This window comes from Plasmodium falciparum (assembly GCF_000002765.6).
Source record: "Plasmodium falciparum 3D7 genome assembly, chromosome: 6".
Classification (NCBI taxonomy): domain Eukaryota; phylum Apicomplexa; class Aconoidasida; order Haemosporida; family Plasmodiidae; genus Plasmodium; species Plasmodium falciparum.
This window is the reverse complement of record NC_004327.3, coordinates 955,001-978,885: the sequence shown is the minus strand read 5'-3', so window position 1 is coordinate 978,885 and position 23,885 is coordinate 955,001. Positions and strand designations below refer to the sequence as shown.

The 23,885-nt window shown below is 18.5% G+C and overlaps 4 protein-coding genes across 4 annotated transcripts; 2 read left to right on the top strand and 2 right to left on the bottom strand.

Annotated features, from left to right (window-relative positions):
• Positions 1-836: 836 nt before the first annotated feature.
• Positions 837-1,703, bottom strand: PF3D7_0623900 (ribonuclease H2 subunit A, putative; the record flags this gene model as incomplete). The annotated part of the gene is made up of 1 exon (XM_961128.1): positions 837-1,703. The coding sequence occupies one exon, from the start codon at positions 1,701-1,703 to the stop codon at positions 837-839; it is 867 nt and encodes a 288-aa protein (XP_966221.1).
• Positions 1,704-7,930: 6,227 nt separating this feature from the next.
• PF3D7_0623800 (tyrosine kinase-like protein, putative) lies at positions 7,931-15,145 on the top strand (the record flags this gene model as incomplete). Its single annotated transcript, XM_961127.1, has 1 exon — positions 7,931-15,145. One exon carries the CDS (start codon positions 7,931-7,933, stop codon positions 15,143-15,145), a length of 7,215 nt encoding a protein of 2,404 aa, XP_966220.1.
• A 1,195-nt stretch (positions 15,146-16,340) lies between these two features.
• PF3D7_0623700 (ATP-dependent RNA helicase SUV3, putative) lies at positions 16,341-19,754 on the top strand (the record flags this gene model as incomplete). Its single annotated transcript, XM_961126.1, has 1 exon — positions 16,341-19,754. One exon carries the CDS (start codon positions 16,341-16,343, stop codon positions 19,752-19,754), a length of 3,414 nt encoding a protein of 1,137 aa, XP_966219.1.
• Positions 19,755-20,129: 375 nt separating this feature from the next.
• On the bottom strand, positions 20,130-22,121 carry PF3D7_0623600 (transcription or splicing factor-like protein, putative; the record flags this gene model as incomplete). Its single annotated transcript, XM_961125.1, has 2 exons — positions 20,130-20,260; positions 20,405-22,121. The coding sequence occupies 2 exons, from the start codon at positions 22,119-22,121 to the stop codon at positions 20,130-20,132; spliced, it is 1,848 nt and encodes a 615-aa protein (XP_966218.1).
• Positions 22,122-23,885: the final 1,764 nt, after the last annotated feature.

The following is a 23,885-nucleotide window of genomic DNA, read 5'->3' as shown; positions in this document are numbered from 1 at the left end:
GAATATTTATATTTTCTATATATATTATAATTACTTCAATAAAAAAATACAATTCATTTATATATTTATTTTTATTTTTTGAATATTTATAATTATTTTTTTCTATATATTTATTAAGTAATTAAGCATATTTTGAAATACCATCATACTCGGATTATTTATACCTTTCATATTAAAAAAAGGGTCGTTCAAAATTTTTATGAGTAACTCAATAAATACAACGAAAATAAGAAAATATATTTAACATAAAGATATACTAATCAATATATATATATATATATATATATGTAATTATTAAAATTTAAAAACTTTCATTAGATAACTCTTAAATAGGTTTTACATTTTCTTTTTTTTTTTTTTTTTTTTTTTTTAAATTACATGAACAATTCAAGCTGTTTTATTTTATCTATATCAAAATTCAAATATAAGTAGTTATCTAAAAAAAAAATAATATTACAAAAAAAAATAAAATAAAAATAAAAAAATGAAGCATAAATATATAGCACATAATTCGTTATGTGTATATTACTTTATTAATTAAACTATTTTATAAGGTATTCTCCATTCTTTTCCTCCCTTTTTTTATAAATATATAATTTTTATTGTAAAAAAAAATATATGGTTACAGCTAGCTATTTATAGTATTTATATTGGAAAAAAAAAAAAAAAATATATAAAAGTTTTATATATGAATTAGAAAAGTATTTATATTATAAGTATGATTATCTAAAATGTTCCGTTATATGTATCATATGTATACATATATGCATATCACACATAATAATATTGTCGTATTATTCCTTTTTTTTTTTTTTTTTTTTTTTTTTTTTTTTTTTTTATAAATTTTCCACTAAATCTAAACCATTTTTTGAATAAAATGTTGACCTTTTAATATATGGTGATTTAAATTTGCTATAATCAAATGGTATTTTCCTTTTGAGTGCTTTTGAGTCATTACCCTCTTCATCATCATACCATTCAATTTTTTCCCCTAAGTTTTCCAACATAGTATCAGCTGTTGACCAGCTAAAGCGAACAATACTAGGAAAGCCAAAAACAGAATCAAAATTATTTTTTAGGAAATTTTTGGTTACTGGGTCTCCTGGATAACCCGATCCAAAACCATTATCTATATTAATAATTGGTTCTTCATATTTCCATTTTTTTAAAAGAAAATCACGTGTAACTTTAGCACAAATTGACGCTGCACTTACTACTGGATATAAAGAATCAGCTTTCTCCTTTACAGTACATTTTATATGTGGGAACATTTTTTGTAATTTTTCTTCATATACACTTGCTTTCCCTACAGTATCTACAAATACTTCTGTTAAATTACATCCTCGATTTATAACATGTTCAATTATAGATATAGCTGTATCATGTGATATTTCATTTAAATTATATTTCTGCTTTTTTAACATTTTAGCACTTATGTCTTGTGGTAATAATATGTGTACTCTCCAACCAAATGGTAATTTACTATTATTTAATTTTACAAACATTTTTTCTCTATCTGCTTCAGTTATCTTTTTTGAATCATCAATTTTCATTTCTTTTAATAGTTTCTCATGTTCTTTATTGCAATAAAAACCAGAATATACCATAGGCCCTAATACCGGTCCCCTCCCAGCTTCATCAATACCTAGTCGAACTTCTTCATTACCAAATTCATACAAATTATCAATTATTATTGGTTCCATATTTATATACAAAAAAAAAAAAAAAAAAAAAAAAAAAGGGGGAAAAAAAAAAAAAAATCTAAATTATGTGTTGATATACTCAGCACATGAAAAATTATATACAATTCTAATAATGTGTATAATATAATTAATTCATGCTATAATTTAAGTAACATTAATAAATATTTATTTAATAAAGGCGGCTTATTGATTTTATATATTAAAATTTGTATGAATATGTAAGAAATTTTTTTTCTTTTTTTTTTTTAATATTTACAAGTTTATAAAATGAATTAATAACTTCATTAAAGCTATAATAAAATACATATGAGGTATATATTACGTTTATTTATTACAATTATATATATATATATATATATATATATATATATATATATATATTTATTTATTTATATAGTTCTATTTTTAATTTGTATGATAGAATTAAATTTTATTTATATTTATTAACTTGAAAAAAAAAAAAAAAAAAAAAAAAAAAAAAGTTATACATATTTTTTTTGTACATATATAATATATATATATATATATATATATATATATATATATATATATATATATATTTATATATTTATATATTTATTTATTTTGAAGACATATTATCATACTCATAAAAATAATTAAAAATTTGAGATGAAATGTTAAAGTGAATTTTCTTTCTTACGTATTTATATACATAATATTTCATTGAAATTTTTAGGTCTCCAAATATTATGTAAATATAATGAAACGATTATTTTTTCTATATATAATGGAAAATATATTAATTTTTATTACATTTACCATGTTATTTTATTTTATTTTATTTTATTTTTTTCTGGTGTAAATGGATATAAATGGGTCCCTATTTATATATTACTTTTAAAATATTATTATACCAATATTTATAAATGTGTAATATTTCACAGAATTGTATGTTTAATATGTATATAGTTCATTTGTTCAATTTTTTTTTTTTTTTTTTTTTTTTTTTCAATTAAACGTTAAAGGATGTCTTATAATTTTATATTCTCCTTTTTCAATATAAAATATTATGAGTACATAAAAATTCTTATGTGTTATAAAACAGATGACCTTTAAAATAAACATTTATATGTTAGATGTAATACATTTTTTGCAATAAAAATTTTTATATAATTAAAAAAATAAAGAAAACAAGAATAATATAATATATATATATATATATATTTATTTATTTATTCATTTATTTATATTTATCTACTGATATGATATTACATTGTTGCAACTTAATCAAAAGATTTTCTTATTTATATAGCATGGAAAATAAAATATATACCCTTTAATTCTCTTAAACCCATTATGTCTGTAATTTCGGCTGTATTTTTTTTTTTTTTTTTTTTTTTATATGACTTTTCTAGCCAAAATTTCCATTTAAAAAAAAAAAAAATACAGCCAAAAATATAGATAATATTTGGATCATATAATTATATATATATATATATATATATATATATATAATATTTTTATGTTCATTTAGTTAATATACATTTTTTAATAATAGCACACAGGACATACAAAACATTTACATACTTATATTAAAAGGTACACCTTAAGTGTTTTTTAGAATACATATAATATTTTTATCATAATGAATTATATATAATATTACCTAAATATTTGAGTGAACGAAGGAAATAATATTTATAAATACATATTTTTTTAACACACCACAAAAAATAAGGAGTCAATAAAAAAACATAACAAACAAAATATAACGGAAAAGTTTCATAAAACTAAAATCAAATTTACTAAATGTAAAATATGTTTTAAAAATTAAGCATGTTTTTTTTTATTCATATTATTTTATACCTTTGTACAATAAAAAAAAAAAAAAAAAGAAAAAGAAATATAAAATATATAAAATGAAATAATCCCCTAGTGTTCATTATTACTATATATTCTAACACCATTATATATATATATATATATATAATATATACTATATAAAGCTTTTTTTTTTTTTTTTTTTTTTATGATAATTTATATTTAAAAAAAAAAAAAAAAAAATTCATATATAATGATTTTCGGCTTCCTTTCATTGCGTAATAACATAAATTCAAGTATTAAAAAGAAAAAATTCAAGGCTTATTTAAAAAAAAAAAAAAAAAAAAAACATGTATATTATATATATATATATATATTTATATATAATATATTATGTATATTTTTTTGGTATTGAAATGAAACACCGTATTATAATAGAAATGTATTTAATAATATATTATAATATTATCTTTATTTATATTATATACATATATATAATAAATATAATATAATTTAATATTTTGACACAAGCATTTTATATTCATTTTTATATATTATAAATATATAGGTTAATTTTTTTTTTTTTTTTTTTTTTTTTTTTCTTTTTATTAATTATATAATTAATTAATAATTAAAGTACTGTTCTTATAACAATTATATAATTTTTGTTTTTATTTCTTATAAGGATTTATTTTTTTTATTTTTATGACAAATTTTTATAATATTTTTTATATATTTATGTAGAACCATATTTTGTTTGTAATTTTTCATATAACAGATTTTAAAAAACAAAACAGTAACAATACAAATAAATAAAAAAAGTAAATAAATTATTATTTTATATATAATTATAGAAAAAAAGAAATGATTGTGTTGTGGGTCCTATGATTAAAAAATTTTTTTTTTTATATTTATTTTATTATATTATAAATAAAGAAATTATTTTTGTAATAGTGTATTATATAATAATAATATATTTATAAAAAAAGTATATATATAATTATTATATTAAAAAATATATTATATATATAATATATACCATATAAAAGGTATTTATTTAATTTATTTATAATATTATTTTTTACAACCACAAAATGGAATATGAAAAAAATGTTTTTATAAAATTATAAACCTTTTGCAAAAATAATAATAATATATTTTACTATAAGAAAAGTATGTATAAAATATTTTTATATTATTATACAACAACACAATATTTATTATTTATTATATTATTAAAATTTATATTATTTTTTTAACTATATTTTAAAGAATATATATATATATATATATATATATATATATATATATATATTTTATTATTTCATTTCATTCTTTTTTATATAATTATATAATAATTTCATGTTTAATTTTTTCAAAAATATAATTAATTTTGTTATATATTTTTATAAATTTTAAAATAAATTTTTATCATATATATAATTATATATTATATATATATATATATATATATTATAATAATTATATATTTATTTTATGTTTATTGTTTACTCTTTTAATTTATAATATATTTTTTTATATTATTATAATATATATTTATATATAAGTTTTTTACCCCCTTTTATTTAATTTTATTTATTTTTATTTATTTTTATTTTTTTTTTATTTTTTTATATTTTTTTATATTTTTTTGTTTATTTTCTCTATCCTGTTTTCTTTTTTGAGACCTATTTTTTATATTTTTTTATATTCATTTATATTTTTTATATATTGTATATATAAATAAATATAATAAAAGAAAAAAAAAAACAGTTAACCAAATATAATAAATATTTTTTTATATGTACATGTCGTTAAATTATAAAAAGAGGAATAATAATATAATAATATATTCATTAAAAAATATATTCATCTGTTGTTTAAAGAAAATATATATTTATTACATATCAAAAATACATAAGTTAAAAAAATAAAAGTATTTTTAAAATATATATATCAAGAATTTCTTCTGTTTTTGCATGTATATCTAAAAAAATATAAATATATACATATATATTTTTTATACTTTTTATTTTTATATATGAATTAATATTAAGAGAATCAAATAAAATTATGTTTAATACGTATCTTTATAATTTTGTTTTTTTATATTTTTAATATATATATATATATATATATTAAAAATATATTTATATATATGTATAATTTATAATTATATAACTTTGTATGTTTTTATATTTTAATAGAACGACATATATTATAATAATGACATTTATAAATTTATATATTCTATTATATATACATATAAATATATATTATATTATATTATATTATATATATATAAAATATATATTTATAATTATATAATTTTTTAAATTTGTATATAATGTATGTATATATATAAAAATATATATAAATATATATAATATATTAATTAATATATATATAAAATAATAATATATATATATATATAATATATACTAATAATATTTTTATATATATAATAAAAAAATAAATAAACACTGTATTTTTGTGGAATGTTGTTTATAAAAATATTTTATTATTATTATTATTATTATAGATATATATATATTTATATATACATATATATATATATATATACCTATATATATTATTATATATATATTTAATAATATATTTTTTATAACTTCTAATGATGATATCATTTATTTTATGAATAATTCAATTTTTATTTTTTGAAACAGTATTTTTAATTCTATATAAGAAAAATTAATTTTTTTCGATATTGATATATTTTTTTTATAAGTTTAAATTTTGCTTTAGTTTCTTGTAATAAAATTTTGTTATTTTATTTTGAAAAAAAGTATATTTCAATTGAGAAGAAAAAAAATAATAAAATATTGTTTTTTTTTTTAATATATATGAAACGAAAAAAAAAAAAAAAAAGTGGTGGGATGAATAAGTGTTTATTCTTTTTTAATATTATATAATAATATATATATATAAAATATATATATTTATATTTTTATATATTAAAAAAAAAAAAAAAAAATTATATATTATATATAATAATAGTTTATAAACCATTGTATTGTATTATATTAATAACATTTACTTTATATTTTAATATATGTATATATATAGATGTAAGTATAAAGTATTTTCTGGTTATTTATTATATAGCTATTTTTCAATGTTTAGTTTTTAATATATATATATATATTTATTTAGTGCTATAATTTTGAATACATTTATATATATATATATATATATATATATATATATATTTAATATATATTTTTTTTTATTGTGATAATATTTATTATAATTAAAAATACTAAATAATTGTTTTTATTTAAGTTTTTTTTTTTTTTTTTTTTATAGTTATTATAAATATGTTTGACGTATCACATTAAAAAAAAAGATATATTGTTTTTATATATTGTTTATTAAAAAAATATATATTATTTATATATTTTATATGTTTATGTATAATATTATCATATATATATTTATATATATTCTTAGAAATACAAATTAATTAAAGGAATAAGTATAATATTAAATATACACAATATATATGTGTATAGATGTAATATTATTTCTTTCATAATACACATATAGATGCTTAAAAAGACATTTATATTTTTTTATAATATATATATATATATATATATATATATATATATATATATATATATATATTTATTTATTTATTTATTTATTTATATATATATTAATGTGTTGACATTAAGAAGTGTGTATACTTTTTTTTTTAATTTAACTTGTTTTTATATATATATATATATATATATGTTAGATAAATATAATTAATATCATTAACGTATCTGTTGTAAATATATAATATATGTTAAATAGAAATATTTCTTATATTATAATTTATAATTTATAATTTATAATTTTATTTTATTATGTTTTGTTTATTTTAATATATTTTAATTTTTAATTTTTTTTTTTTTTTTTTTTGTGTATATGTTGTTTTATATGTAATAATATTGTAATTAAAATAATTAAAAAATTTTTCTTGTTGATTTAGTTACATAAAAAAATTTAATATTAAAATATATTTATTTATATATATAGGAATATACATATATAGGTGTTATATATATATATATATATATATATATATATTTATATGTGTGTTTTTTTTTTTTTTTATTTTTAATTTTACATTTTATTTCTAACATATAGAAATTATCATACGAATATATATTTTAATGTGTTATTATATATATGAAATGGTAATAAAAAAAAAAAAAAAAAAAATATAAAAATAAAAATAATAAAAATAATAAATAATTAAATAATTAATTAAATATATAAAAAAAAAAAAAAAATAATAATAATTATTATAAAGAATATTAACAAATTGTTGTGATATATATTTATATGTATAAGTATATATTAATATATGCTCAAGGATATATTATATATATATATATATATATATAGTAGTATAAAATACATTTTTTTTTTTAATGGAGAATCCATTTAAGATTCCAAAAAATGATGTTGATATGAATAATAATAATAATAATAATAATAAAAATAATAATATTTCAAAAAATATACATAATAGTATACATAATAATATACATAATAATTATTATTATATAAGTAATAATAGTAATATAGATAATATTAATAATAACCCTAATAGTAGCATTAGTAATAATAACAATATATTATTAAAAAGTAGCACAATAAATAATAAGTTATTATATAATACACATCGTGAGAATATCAACATATTAAATAATAAGAGTAAGAGTAATAGTAATAATAATAGTAGTAGTAGTAGTAGTAGTAGTAGTAGTAATATTAGTTTACTTATGAACCCATTAGGAAATAATAATAAAATAATAAAAAATCACGAATTTAATAACGAGTATTTAAATAATAAGAAAAGCCCCATTGAAGAAGATAAGAATTTTAATCTTGTATATATAAATAATAATTTATTGTTTAATGAAAATAATAATAATATTAATACATATACAAGAACCTTAAGTTTTAAAAGTTGTAATAATGAAAATATCCATGATTATAAGAACGATAAATATTATGCTAGTCATATTAAGCTTTTAGAAAACCTTGAAATTGATCAATTTGTTGGTGATCATAATTCTAACGTGTTCATTTCTAATAAAGAGATCAAATCTGGTTTAAAAGCAAATATAAGAAATAATAATTGTATGAATAATATCGAAAATAATAATATAAATAAAAATAATAGTACTACTAATAATTTTATTAGTAATAATATTGGTAAATATCTAACTTGTGGTTTGAATGATCATAAGATAATTAATATAAACAATAACAGCAACAATAATAATAATAATAATATTAATAGAAAGAATATTTTCTTATCCAATAAAATAAACCCTTTTAGTAACGCTCAAGGGGTACACTCTATAAAAAATCTTATAGGCGAAAAGCTCATAAACAACAACAACAACAACAACAATAATAATAATAATAATAATAATAATAATAGTAATAGTAATAATATACCTATGAACGATAGTAAAAATAATAAAAACGTCATATTAGATAATTTTATGGAAATTAGAAATAAGATATATAATATTAAGAGAGAAAAAACAGATTACGAAAAAGAAGAAAAATATCTTCTTCATTTAAAAGATTTAGACAAATATAAAAATATATCCAGCACTAATAATATCAGACCCAATCAAAATATGACACACAATAATATGAACCACTACGATCATATATATGGTTTTTCTGAAAAAAATAAAAAAAAAGAACAAGAACTATTAATGAAGAGAAAAGAAGATATACATAATAATAATATAAATAATATAAACAATATAAACAATATAAACAATATAAATAATATAAATAATAAAATAACATTCGTAAATATATTTGATGAAAAAAAAAATTCAGAAATAATTTTTGAAAAAAGAAAAGGATTAGATCAAGAAGACAAATATTTCAATTATTTAGAAAGAAAAGCAAGTCATATGAGCATTGATTATAATAATAATATGAACTTTAATAATAACACAATGAATAATAATATAAACAATAATAATAATTTAAATTACAACAATCTGAAGGGTCATTATTTAAATACATTAGCTATTAATAACAATAATAATAGAACAAATAACGAAACAAATATAATAAACGCCGGTGTAAAAAAATATTTTCTTGTAAATGACCGAAACAGTCTTATGATAAACGAAGCAAAAAATAAATATCTAGCGCATCGACCTCTTGAAGATCTTATGGATAGAAAAATGAAAAAATATGAACAAGAACAATATGAAAAAATATCCTCTTATAAAGAATATAAAGACGAATCAAATAGAAACATGAATATATACCAAAGCAATAGTATTAATAATAATTTCAACCCCAATGGACCTAATAATAATGTGAACTCAACAAAATATTTATATAGACAAGATATTAAAGGAATTAAAGAAGATGATATATATGAAGAACATAATAAACAGGAGGTATCATATAACTCCACAGATCATCATTCCAAAAATAATTTAATAACAAATGTGATATACCAAAAGGACAACAATAATATGAATGGTCTGAATAATATAAATGGTGTGAATAATATAAATGGTGTAAATAATATAAATGGTGTAAATAATATAAATGGTGTAAATAATATAAATGGTGTAAATAATATAAATGGTGTAAATAATATAAATAGTGTGAATAATATAAATAGTGTGAATAATATAAATAGTGTGAATCATATAAATAGTATAAATCATATAAATAGTATAAATCATATAAATAGTATAAATCATATAAATAGTTTGAATAATTTCAGTGCTTATTATAAAACCTATATACATAATGACATTTTTGGAGACCCAAACAATGGATTAAGGAACAACCCTCATGTCAGAAAAGAACATATCGAGGATAAAGATAATAATCATAAATACATAAAGAAATGTATGAGAATTACAAGTGATGAAAAGAATATGGAAGACTATAAAAATAACAAAGATATGAATAAAGACTCCTTATTTAAAATGAACCAAAAAAATGTATGTGTTGAATGTAATGATAACTTGATTAAAGGAAATAATAGTAACAATAGTTCTATATTTACCAGAGAACATGTACATGTACAAGTACATGCAAATGGACATTCACATATTCCTGTAAATATTTTGAATGAAAAAAAAAATAAAGATAATATTATAATATTAAATAAAAAAATGAAAAATAGTAATAGCATTATAGATATAATGGATAATGATAAAAATAATGAATGCAAAAAAAATATTTATGTTGATGTACATAATGTAAATATTTCGGATAGTGAAAAGAAAAAGAGAGATTCTGCTGAAGTTCCATCGAATAATGTAGATGATATAAATAACAATAATAGTTCTTCTTATTATAAAGAAAATTGTTTTAATAATGAAAATGTTATATATGATGAAGAAAAAAACATTTTTAGAACCAAAGAAAATACAAATATTAAAATATATAGAAGGAGCTTAGAAAAAGAAAGGATGTTAAATTTCCCTTTAATTCATTTAGGAGAAAATGATGTTATAGTTAAAAGAATTAAATTGTATTATCCTTTAAGAAATAAAAATGTCTTTACTAACATTTCCAAAATTATTTTTATGACAAATACGAATATATGTTCTTTATATATAAGCGACTCTTTATTAATACATTATGATAATATCAAAATAAGTTCTTACTTATCAAAAGGTGGTTTTGGTGTCGTGTATAAGGGAAGCTTGATAAGGAAGGTTAAGAGAAATGATATGTTGTCGACTGAGGATATGGGAACGGACGAGAGGGGTGATTCAAAGTGTAAGAGGAAGGATAAAATTAAGGAAGAAAATGAAGATGATGAAGATGAAGAGGATGAAGAGGATGATGATGAAGATGATGATGAAGATGACGATGATGATGATGATGAAGATGACGATGATGATGATGATGACGATGACGATGACGACGATGATGACCATAATAATGATAACCCATTTAACTTATCCATTGATAGTCCAAATAAAAAGTGTGGAAAAAATAAAATAAAAAATGAGTATGACGATGATTATATTAAAAACCTGTGTGAAGGGAAGTACATAAGGGATGCTGGAGATGACATAGAATTTTTCAGCATAAACAATAATAAGAATGACATGAATGGTAACATGAATAATAACATGAACAATAATATTAATAGTAACTTAAACAATAATATTAATAGTAACTTAAACAATAATGTTAATAGTAACTTAAACAATAATGTTAATAGTAACATGAACAATCCTTTTTATAGAAACCGTAGTAGTGTTTATTTTGACGAGTTTGATAAGAACGGAGAAAAGAATGGTAAAGAAAATGATTTAAAAGATGAAAACAATTGTAGTATAAAGAAGAAAAAAAAGTGCTACAATAATGATACATCAAAATGTACAAAGAGCAATAAGAAATTATGTTATTTAAGAAATCAGTTGATAGAAAAGTTTTTTGATTCATTGAATTATAAAATAGATCAGAATGAAGATTGTGTTGATAAATTAGATGATAAAGAAAAATATAATTTTAATTTATTTACAAATGGTGATAATTGTATGTATGATCATATGTTAAGGGTAGGAAAAAAGGATATGGGTATATCGAATGATAATAATAAGGGTATAGGTATAGTATCGAATAATATATTAACAAGTAATATGTGTCATTTTGCTAATAATAATATAAACACTAACAATAATAATATTAACAATATTAACAATATTAACAATAATAATAATAATAATATAAATATTAGTAACAATATTAACTTTGCGGGAGAGAATAACATACTCAACAATTTAGTGCACTTAAACAAATTAAGCGAGCTAAACAGAAAAAGTCTAGGAATCCAAACAAACGATCCTAACACTTTAGATAAGGAACATTGTTATTACAAAGATGAAAAGAAAAGTAATAACCTTGTAGAGACATCAAGTTATATTCAGACATCGAAGAATAACCAACAATATATGATAAATCAACAGAATAATATAAATGATGATTATTGTAACGAGAATAAAGAGAAAATAAATAATTGTTGTTGTGGTAACTTAAAAGAACAATGTTGTAATGAAAATAATCAATGTTGTTCATCACAATTTAATGAAATAAGACGATTAAAAAAGAAAATGCTAAAATATATTTATTCAGATAAAAAGAGTGATAAAATAATTATTGATAAGAATGAATTTTTTAATGAATTAGATAAAATAATACATAAGATGAAGAGTATAAATAAAGATTTAGAAAAAAAACATCATGAAGAAATTATGTCATATTTATTATTAGATGTATATCATAATAATATTGTATATAAAAATAATTATGGATTTTTATATGTAAATAGTAAAAATATAATAACATATGGTTTAACTAAAGATAGTTTATATATATTTGATAATAAGAATATATTTCATTATTATAGTGATAAATGTATATTTAAAATTATATTTATAGATGAACATAAGGAATTATTAAAATTTAAAAATTTCACTGTATTTAATGTATTAAATAATGAAAAAATTGTAAATAATTCATCTATTTTAAAAAACGAAATAGATAAACATAAAAATGGATTAAACAAACTAGCTATTATTCCTTTTAGCAAAATGAGTATAAATAATTTATTGCATGCACTTATATTTGGATTTCTAAAATTCCTTTTTAATTTAAGAAAAAAGTATCACAAACAACCAAATGGAAATTGTGCATGTAATATGGAAGATCATAATATAATAAATAATATAGTAATTGAAAATAATATAATATATAATAAGAAGGATCCAAGTTGTATGGTATCATCTAATATCAAGGCTTCTTCTAATGAGTCTCTTAACAACAATTTGGTATCTCCTTGTACTGTAGAAAAAAATGGTGATCATAATATAAATAATAATATATATAATAATAAAGGCAACCACCAGATAAATTACAATTTAATTATTAGCGATAGTAATATACAAAATGTTTCTAGTAATATGGACCATTATATAATGTGTAATTGTGAAGTTGCTGATACGGATGACAAAAAGAAAGGATTTCAAACTAATATAAATTGTATTAATGAAAAGGACAACATCGATAAATATAACAACAATAATGAAGATAATAATAATAACAACAACAATAGTAATAATATTGTTAATAATAATAATATTATTAATTGTGCTCCGCAGGGACAAAACAAAAGTAGTAATAATCAAGATGATAATAATAATAATAATAATAATCTTAATCGTCGTAATATAAACCATGATAATTTTCTCAATAATCATATACATGGAGCAGATGATCATCATTCTATGATTCCAAAAAATGTAGTGGAAAAAATAGATAACAAAGGAAAAATTAATTCAAGTAATTGTCTTATTAGTAGTACCCTTATAAACACAAATAACTCAGACGAATCCAAAACAACCATGCTTTTAAACCTCTCAAAGAATAATAAAAATATTTCAAAAGAATATATTATTAACGAAAAGGAATATACATACTCTCCAAAAATTAACGACAAAGAAGAACAACAACCCCATATACTATCTCCAGAGTGTAGTGCAAAAACAGAGCTCAAAGGGAAAATGAAAAATAAAGAAAATAATAATAAAGCGGATAAGAAAAAAAAGAAGAAAAAACAAAAAGAAGATGAAAAAAATAAAACTAAAGGTAAAAAAATGGAAGAGCACATGAACAAAAATAACAAAAAAAATAAAAATCACATTAATCATGATGGTGATGATGATGATGATGATAATAATGATGATAATAATAATATTCGTGATGTTGCTTGTGATGATGGGGATAGTCACAAATGTATCAAGAATAATATTAAAAAAAGCATAAAAAAACAAGAAACTAAAGAAAACAAGAATAATAACAAGTTCGATGATAACCATAGTACTACTCATCATGATAGTGAAGAAATAATTTATATGAAAACCCCAGTTGCTATAAAAATACATGATTTAAAAGATAGTAAAAATCTAAAAAATTTCTTAAGAGAAATAGAAATATATAAAAATATCCAACGTCCAAATATATGTACCTTTTATGGTATATGTATAAAATCAAATAAGTTAATGTTATTATTAGAATATTATGCAAAAGGAAATTTATTTAATTTTTTAAAAAATAAAAATAAAATACATAAAAAACAAAGATTAGAATGGGCCATACAAATATCATGTATTGTACATGAGTTACATGCACACAATCCACCTATAATAAATGGAGATATAAAAACATCAAACATATTGATAGATGATGATATGAACCTAGTCATGTGTGATTTTGGTAAAGCAAGATTTAAAAATACAAAACTATATAGTAATTTTGGATCCTACAGATATATGGCACCTGAAACTTTTAGTTGTACAACTGAAGTTACTGAAAAAATCGATATATGGAGCGCAGCATGTTGTATTGTGGAAATATTTTCAAGTAAATATCCTTATTATAATTTAACAAAAAATGTTAAAATCAGACATGAATTGTTGGTTAATAAAAAAACACCTCATATACCAAACTTCTTACCAAACTCAATAAAAAAATGTTTGCAAAAGTGTTTCAGTTTTCAGCCAGAGGATAGGCCAACAGCATATGAAATGTATAAGTCCCTCAAAAAAATAAAGGTCGTAGAGTGATATATGATATGTACCCACACAAACATAATAAATGAATAAATAAATAAATAAATATATATATATGTAAATGTTTTTATGTAAATGTTTTTATGTAAATATTTTTATGTAAATATTTTTATGTAAATATTTTTATGTAAATATTTTTATGTAAATATTTTTATGTAAATATTTTTATGTAAATATTTTTATGTAAATATTTTTATGTAAATATTTTTATGTAAATATTTTTATGTAAATATTTTTATGTATATATTTTATATGTATATATTTTATATGTACATATTTTTATGTATATATGTTTTTTTTTATTTTTTTATTTGTTTTTTTTTTTTTCCCATGAGGGAAATATTCAAAATAAATTGTATCCATATCATATATTATTTTGTACCTTTTGTGTTTTATTTTTTCAATATTACGATTTTAATAATATATCATAAAAATGAATATATGAATATATAATTATTTATTAGAATTTATATGAATATACCCCCATTTTATGTTTTTAAGTTTTTGTTTCCAAGTATTTTGAGCATTTCATTTTTTATTTTTAAATACATACAATTATAAAATATATATGTATGATATTTTTATTTATTTCTATGCTGAATATAAATTTTTTAGTTTTTTAACTTTAAAGTTTTAATATATTTTTAAAAGATCTTTAAATATGTATAATAATTATTATTTTCAATTATTCTAAAATTAAATTATTAATACTAAGGTTGTAGGGTCCAATAAGGAAGAGTGCAAAAATTAAATAATATATAATATATATTTATATATATATATATATATATATATATATATATATATATATGTGTATAATTATATTCATATTTTTATATATCATATCACCGTCATCCTATATTATTATTTTATTTTATTTTATTTTTTTTTTTTTTTTTTTTTTTTCATTTTATAAGATATTTTAAAATATGATAAATTTCTTTATTCGAAACATGAATCATTTTTTTGTATGAGATCTTTTATATAATTCGTACTATTAAAATAAAATATATATATATATATATATATTAAGATATATAAAAATATGTAAAATATTAACACATAATATTCTCTCTCCCTCTCTGTTTATATATATTTTTTTTTTTTTTTTTTTTTTTTTTTTTTTTTTTTTATTTATCATATGATTGCCAAACGTAAATACGGCCTACACATTATATCATCATCATAAATGTTTATAAAAAAAAACGAATTTTTTTTTTTTAATATTTATGATTTATTAAAGAAACGAAAGTTTAGGTTTAGTCACTTTATAGAACGTACGAATGATAATTTTAAAAAACAAGTAAATGAAGAATATGCAAGGGTTCAACGCAATATTTCGTTAAATGAGGATGATATATTAAAAATAAGAAATGTCATGATAAGAATTGGGAATGATAAAAATATACTTAGTAGTATTATACATACATATAATATTCCTTCTTTTTTTTTATTAGATAAGGATGTAAGAAATCATTTCTTGAGTTATATAAAAGATGATATAAGTTATGCTGATCAATTAAGAAATTGTATCCTTATGCATAATGATGTTGATGAAAACAAGGATGATGATAATTTTTTTAATGTACAAGTTAAAAAAAATAATAATGAAAATATAAAACCTGATAATTATTGTAACAAATTGGATTTATTTAATCATTCCAATGAAAATTATACAACCACCCCACCTAATCAAATATATAATAATAACAATAATAAAAATAATAATAACAATAATAATAATTATTATTATAACAATTATTGTTGCGATAAACAGAATATACATAATATTACAAAGGAAAAATTAAAAAGGTCAGATGAAATTATTGTCAATATATTATTAATTTTTATTAAAAAATATTATTATAAGCAATGGATGTTTTATGAACACATAAAGAGATTATGTGATTATACAGAAATAAACTTATACATAAAGAACAATAATAAAAAGAAAGTAAGGAATATACATTTGTATGTTGGGCCACCGAACAGTGGAAAGACATATCATGCTTTTCAAAAATTGATGTTATCAAAAAATGGATTATATTGTTCTCCTTTAAGATTATTAGCATGGGAAGTATATTCAAAATTAACAAGAATGAATAAAAAAGTTAATTTATTAACAGGTCAGGAAATAATAATTAAACATAATAATAATAAACAATATGGTGATATTCACCATAATAATAACCAACATGGTGATATTCACCATAATAATAAACAACATGGTGATATTCACCATAATAATAACCAACATGGTGATATTCACCATAATAATAAACAACATGGTGATATTCACCATAATAATAACCAACATGGTGATATTCACCATAATAATAAACAACATGGTGATATTCATCATAATAATAACCAACATGGTGATATTCACCATAATAATAACCAAGATGATAACGTTACACATACTGTATGCACCATAGAGATGACCCCTTTAAATAAAGAATACGACTGTGCGATTGTTGATGAGATTCAAATGATTAATAACGAATCAAGAGGACACGCTTGGACCAATGTTCTTATGAATTTAAATTCAAAAGATATATATCTTTGTGGTAGTGAATACATTATAGATTTAATAAAAAATTTGGCTGATATACTCAATGATAAATTAATTATAAAAAAGTTCGAAAGGTTAGGTTCTTTACATTTACAAGAATATAATACAACATTAGAAGATGTTCAAACAGGGGACTGTATTATAACATTCTCAAGAAATAATATTATGTTATTAAAAAGAATATTAGAAAAATATAACAAAAGAGTTTTTGTAATATATGGATCCTTACCACCGGACTCGAAGAAAAAACAAATAAATATGTTTAATGAATATTGTAAAAATCATATAGATCAAACAGATGAAACGACACAAAGAGATCTTGAACACAATCAACATAATGTACAATTATTATATGAAAAAAAAATAGAAAAATATAAAATTAAAATAGATACCTACAAACAAAGATTGAATAAAAACAAACTTAATAATAATATGAAAAAATATAATGATTCCATTTTTTATTACAAAAATATTTTGAGAAAATATTTTCATTATGTTAAAAAATATAAACATCATCAAAAAAAAAAAAAAGAAACAATTTTAATTGCTACAGATGTTATAGGTATGGGTTTAAATATAAATATTAAAAGAATAATTTTTTATTCTTTAAAAAAATATGATGGTGATATATTAAGATATTTAACTATGTCTGAATTTTTACAAATTGCTGGTAGGGCAGGTCGTTTTAATCCTTCATGTACAAATAAATCTATAGGATATATTACATGTGTACATCTAGATGATATCAATATATTAAAAAACATATTTAAACATAAATATATAAATAGTCTGAATTATATATCGACAGGTCATCTAAAAAAAGGGGAAAGTGAATTTCGTCAATCTAATCCACATCACGTACACAATATAAATAATTTGTTGAATATTCAACATTCTACACTATTAAATATATATCATATAATAAAAAAGGAAAAAAATTTGAAAGAACACAAAATAGATATAATAGCAAACAAAATGAATGATATATATAATAGTGCACACTACCAAAAATCAGAAATAATAAAAGATATGCATAACAAAAATAATGATAGTAATAATAATGATGATTATGATTATGATGATTTTATGTGCTCACGAAATTTTACAAATAATTATCAAGCCAAGGCAGGATTTTTTCCAAACTATCATATTGTTGAAGAGTTAAGAAAAACTTTAGAATATGAATATAATTCAAAAATAAAACTACATGACATACTTAAAGTATTAGTTGAATACGTAAAGTTAAATGATGAATATTTTTTTTTAACAAAAAATTATAATAATATGATTACTATAACAAAGGAATTAGAACATATTAATTTAGAACAAAATATTATATTTACGTATTCCTTATGTCCCATAAACATAAATAATATTGTTCTTCTTAATACATTAAAAACATTTTGTATGTCTCATAGTATATTAGGTTATGTAGATTTTTTTAATTGTATGAATAATAATATATTCTATCATGTGGATGGAAAAAAATATGTTGATCTATTAAATAATGAACCCAATAATAACAAAACAATAAATCATAACATTTTGTATTATAGTAATATTCAAAGGGATACTAATATAAATAAAAGATTGATAAATCAATATGATGAATATGTAAGAGAACATGTGAAAAGTAATATAAATTATAAAGATAATAATAATAATAATGATAATAATAATGATAATGATAATAATTATTATGATATATCAACTAATAACTTTCATTTTAATAAAAAAATAGATACAGACAACAATTTTTATATACATTCACTATGGGAAGATAATGAACGGCAAATAAAAAGTATAAACACACAAAATAATAATCTTGATAATATAATCCATATCGATGAATACACCCAACTTTTAGAAATCTATTATGAAATTATGGATATGTATTGTTGGCTATATACAAAATTCCCCGATGTATATAAAAATATTAATTTAGTAAGTAACGAAAAAAAAAAAGTCTCTATGAAAATTATTCATATGCTAACACACACATTTAACGAAAATAAACAAGCGTGTTAATCAAAAGGATAAAAATGAAATATATAAATAAATAAATAAATACAAAAATAAAAAAATTAATGATCATAAATAATAAATTAATATATACACTTATTTTGTGAAAAGCCAAAAATGTTCAAATATAAATATTCGAATAATGAAACATATTTTTATAATAAAGGGGGCTTTTATAAAAGTACAAAATGAATAAAAATTATGATATATGTTGTGTATATAATGGTATAAATATCTTTATATTAAAAAAAAAAAAAAAAAAAAAAAACTTTTTTTTTTTTTTTTTTCTTTTCTGCATAAATATATACATAAATAAATAAATAAATAAATATATATATATATATATATAAATACATATCTATTCATTTTATTATTATTTTTTTATGTTGTATTTGTATTCTCTTCCTTATTCAAACATACACTGTCCGATGGTAGTGGAGGAGGATTTGTGTCTGGTGCGGGCGCATTTACTAGTAACTGCTCTGCATAATTCATAGGAATTTGTGCCCAACCTTAAAAATAAAATAAAATAAAAATATACAAATGATTATATTAAAGAAAAAATATTCATACTATGAAATAAATAAATAAATAAATATAAATATATATGTATATATATATATATATATATATATATATATATATATTTTTATTACTTGCATAATTTTGCATGTATATTGGGTCAAGAGACAATGGTGCTTTGGCCTGATATGCGAAAGCAGGATTTGCCATAAGGTCATTATCAATAAATGGTATATTAAGAAAATTTGGTAATATAGGTAAAGGAGGTGTTAGAGGTATATTATTCACATTATTAAAATTTAACATGTTATTAAAATGATTTTCATTATTATTTTGTGGAAGTGGTATAAAATTAGGATTGTTTATATTATGATGACTTGATGGATTATATTTATTTATATTAGTAGAATAATTATTCATATAATTATTATTTGTTTCTATATAATTTAAATTATATTCGTTCTCATTTTTATATAACTCCTTATTATCATTTATATTATTATTATTATTTGTTTGTATCATATTACTATCATTTGATATATTATATTTATCATTATTCATATTCATTATATCATTTGTATTTCCAATATTATCCATTGTATTTTCGCTTAATTTTTTATATATATCATCATTTTTTTTTTCTTTATTTGGATCACTATTTAATTCATTCATCATTTTTTCATACTCTAAATCCATTTTCTTTGTATCCATCTTGTACATTCCATTAAATCCTTGTGGTGTGCTTATTAATGGATCATATAATGGAGGAGGTGGTGGAGGTGGGGGAGGTGCAGGTGAATGTACATGTGTATGTATAGGTTGTGATAAATTATTGGAATTCTCTAAATCATTTTTATTAATATAATTTGATGACTGTTTCGCTAGTTTACAGTCTAAAGTAATATGACCATGATCACCACATAAATTACATTTAATTTCTGGCTTTTTAAAATTTTGTATATTCATATTTTCGGGACATTCAAAGGTTAAATGTGTATTTGAATTACATATAGAACATTTTTGTGTATCTAATTGGTTTAGGTTAATACCATTAACCAAAGCTAATTGTTCCAAACCTTTTCTTTTATATTCTTCATGTAAAGGGTGAAAAGGATCTAATAAAGGTGTTATTAAACTAACAGCTTTTTCTACACATTCTTCCGTATCAGCTGCTATATGTACATGTTTAGGCATAGCAGCTTCTATTTCAGTTTGATGATCCGTTTTTTTACCTTCTTTCAATGTACCTTTTCCTCTTATACTTATTTGTGCACCACTCTCTGCTTCTAATCGTTTATGATTACAACCACGAGGACCAATAATTAAACCCATAAAATTATATTCTGGATATTTATCTATAGGTATTTCTATTTTACGAATTTTCTTTATCGGTTTATATGTAGGAGGTGCTACAAAACCATCTACATGTTTTAATAAATATTCTATTAACCTATGATGTTCTTCTATCATACTATTTTTTATTCGTGCTTCTCTTGTATTTATCCTACTACCATTCTTGTCATATATAGGAGGTGGAGAAGGCGGTCGAATGTCTGGATCTACATATTCTAATTCTCCTTTATTTAATTTTTTTGTTAATTCATCATATCGCTGTTCTCTCAAAAATTGATCTAATTGCGCCGGAGTTAAACCTGGTGGGAAATCAACAAAAGGTAATGGAAGATAAGGTTTATAATCTTCAGACCCCCATTTGTTCGATACAACTACTTTATTTTCTATAATATTGTTAGTTGCATTTCTTTCCCACCTTGATTTTTTTTTACTATTCTCATCGCTTAACTTTTCTACGGGTAATATATTCACAAGTGCAACCAGCGGGTCATAATACATTTCCGAGAAATAAAACAGGCCAACAAAAGATATATAGGTAAATAAATAGATAAATATATATAAATATATATATATATATATATATATATATATATATAATAATATTGTTATATACTATACTTTCATATCTGATTATTTAAGGTACTAATTAGTGGCATATTAATTTTATTATTATCATTTTTTTATATGTTTTCTTTTTAACAGTAATTTTATACAAGTTCAATCTCTTTTAGTTATATAAATATATATTATAAACATATATATAAATATATATATTTATGCGTGATCGTTTTATAAATAAAATTGTCTCATATAAATTCTCTTTTTCATATATATATATATATATATATATATATATATATATATATATATATATATATATTAAATGTATTCTTGATATTATATTATTATGTCGATAAATTTTTAAATATATGTCACCGTCTATAACATATTATTTATTTATCGAATGGCCTCATAATTTATTACTTCAGCAAACCATACAGAAATGTTCATAAGATATATTAATTTCAAATATATAAATAATTCAAAAAAAAAAAAATTAAAATAATAAAATAAAATAAAATAAAATAAAACTTTTAATTATGTAAGTAATATATATATATATTAACAGAAGGTTTCTTTTATTTTTTTTTCCCTATAATATTTTTTCTGTATACAAGGTCTTTCTCTATATATATATTATATTTTTTTTCTTTATATCTGTTAAATTATATAAAATAACTTATCGTAATAAATGTACATTTTATTTTTTGTTTAATTATTTTATTAATCCTTTTCAATATATATATATATATATATTATTTAATGAATTATAGAAAAAAAAGAACCATATACAATTTCTTATTTCATATATAATTTTTTTTTTTTTTTACCTTTATATGTAATAAACAATATATAATTTGTTTGAATATTATAATATATTATTTAATATATATATATATATATATATATATATATAATTGTATAATTAAAAAAAATATATATAATTAATGAAATCATAACTTAAATGATTAAAAATGATTACTAATGTAATTATATATGTGATTTAAATTTTTTTTTTTTTTTTTTATTTTACATACTATATATTTATAAATATATTATATATATATAATATATATATTTATATATATATATTTATATAATATACATTTATGTGCCTTTGTAATTTTTTTTGTCAACGTATTCTTTTGATTGAAAAAAAGGAAAAAAAAAAAAAATAAATAAAAAAATAAAAAAAAAAAAAAAAAAAAAAAAAGAAAAAAGAATATAACATTATATTTGATGTTTTAAACCTTTTTCTTTTATATATATATATATATATATATGCATAGTATTTTATCTTTTCTTATTATGAGTATATAATATTTTTAAATAAAAACTACATATCAGCAGAACTGTGTACCACTAAGAATTAGAAAACATGTATGAATATTATGACAATAATAAAAAAATTAGAAAACACCCACAAAAAGAAAAAAAAAAAAAAAAAAAAAAAACTAAGAAATGTTATATTATATTATATTATATATAATAATATAATTTATTCATATTTATTAAGAAAGGCAATTATTTAATACTGTGATAATATCAACATTCATTTGTCATATGAATTCTAAAAAAGGATACTAAATAAATATATGTATATATTATTATGTATGTGTATTTTTTTTTTATTTTTTATATCATTTTTTTTTTTTTTTTTTTTTTTTTTGGTATCTTCATATATTTTAAAAATATATATTT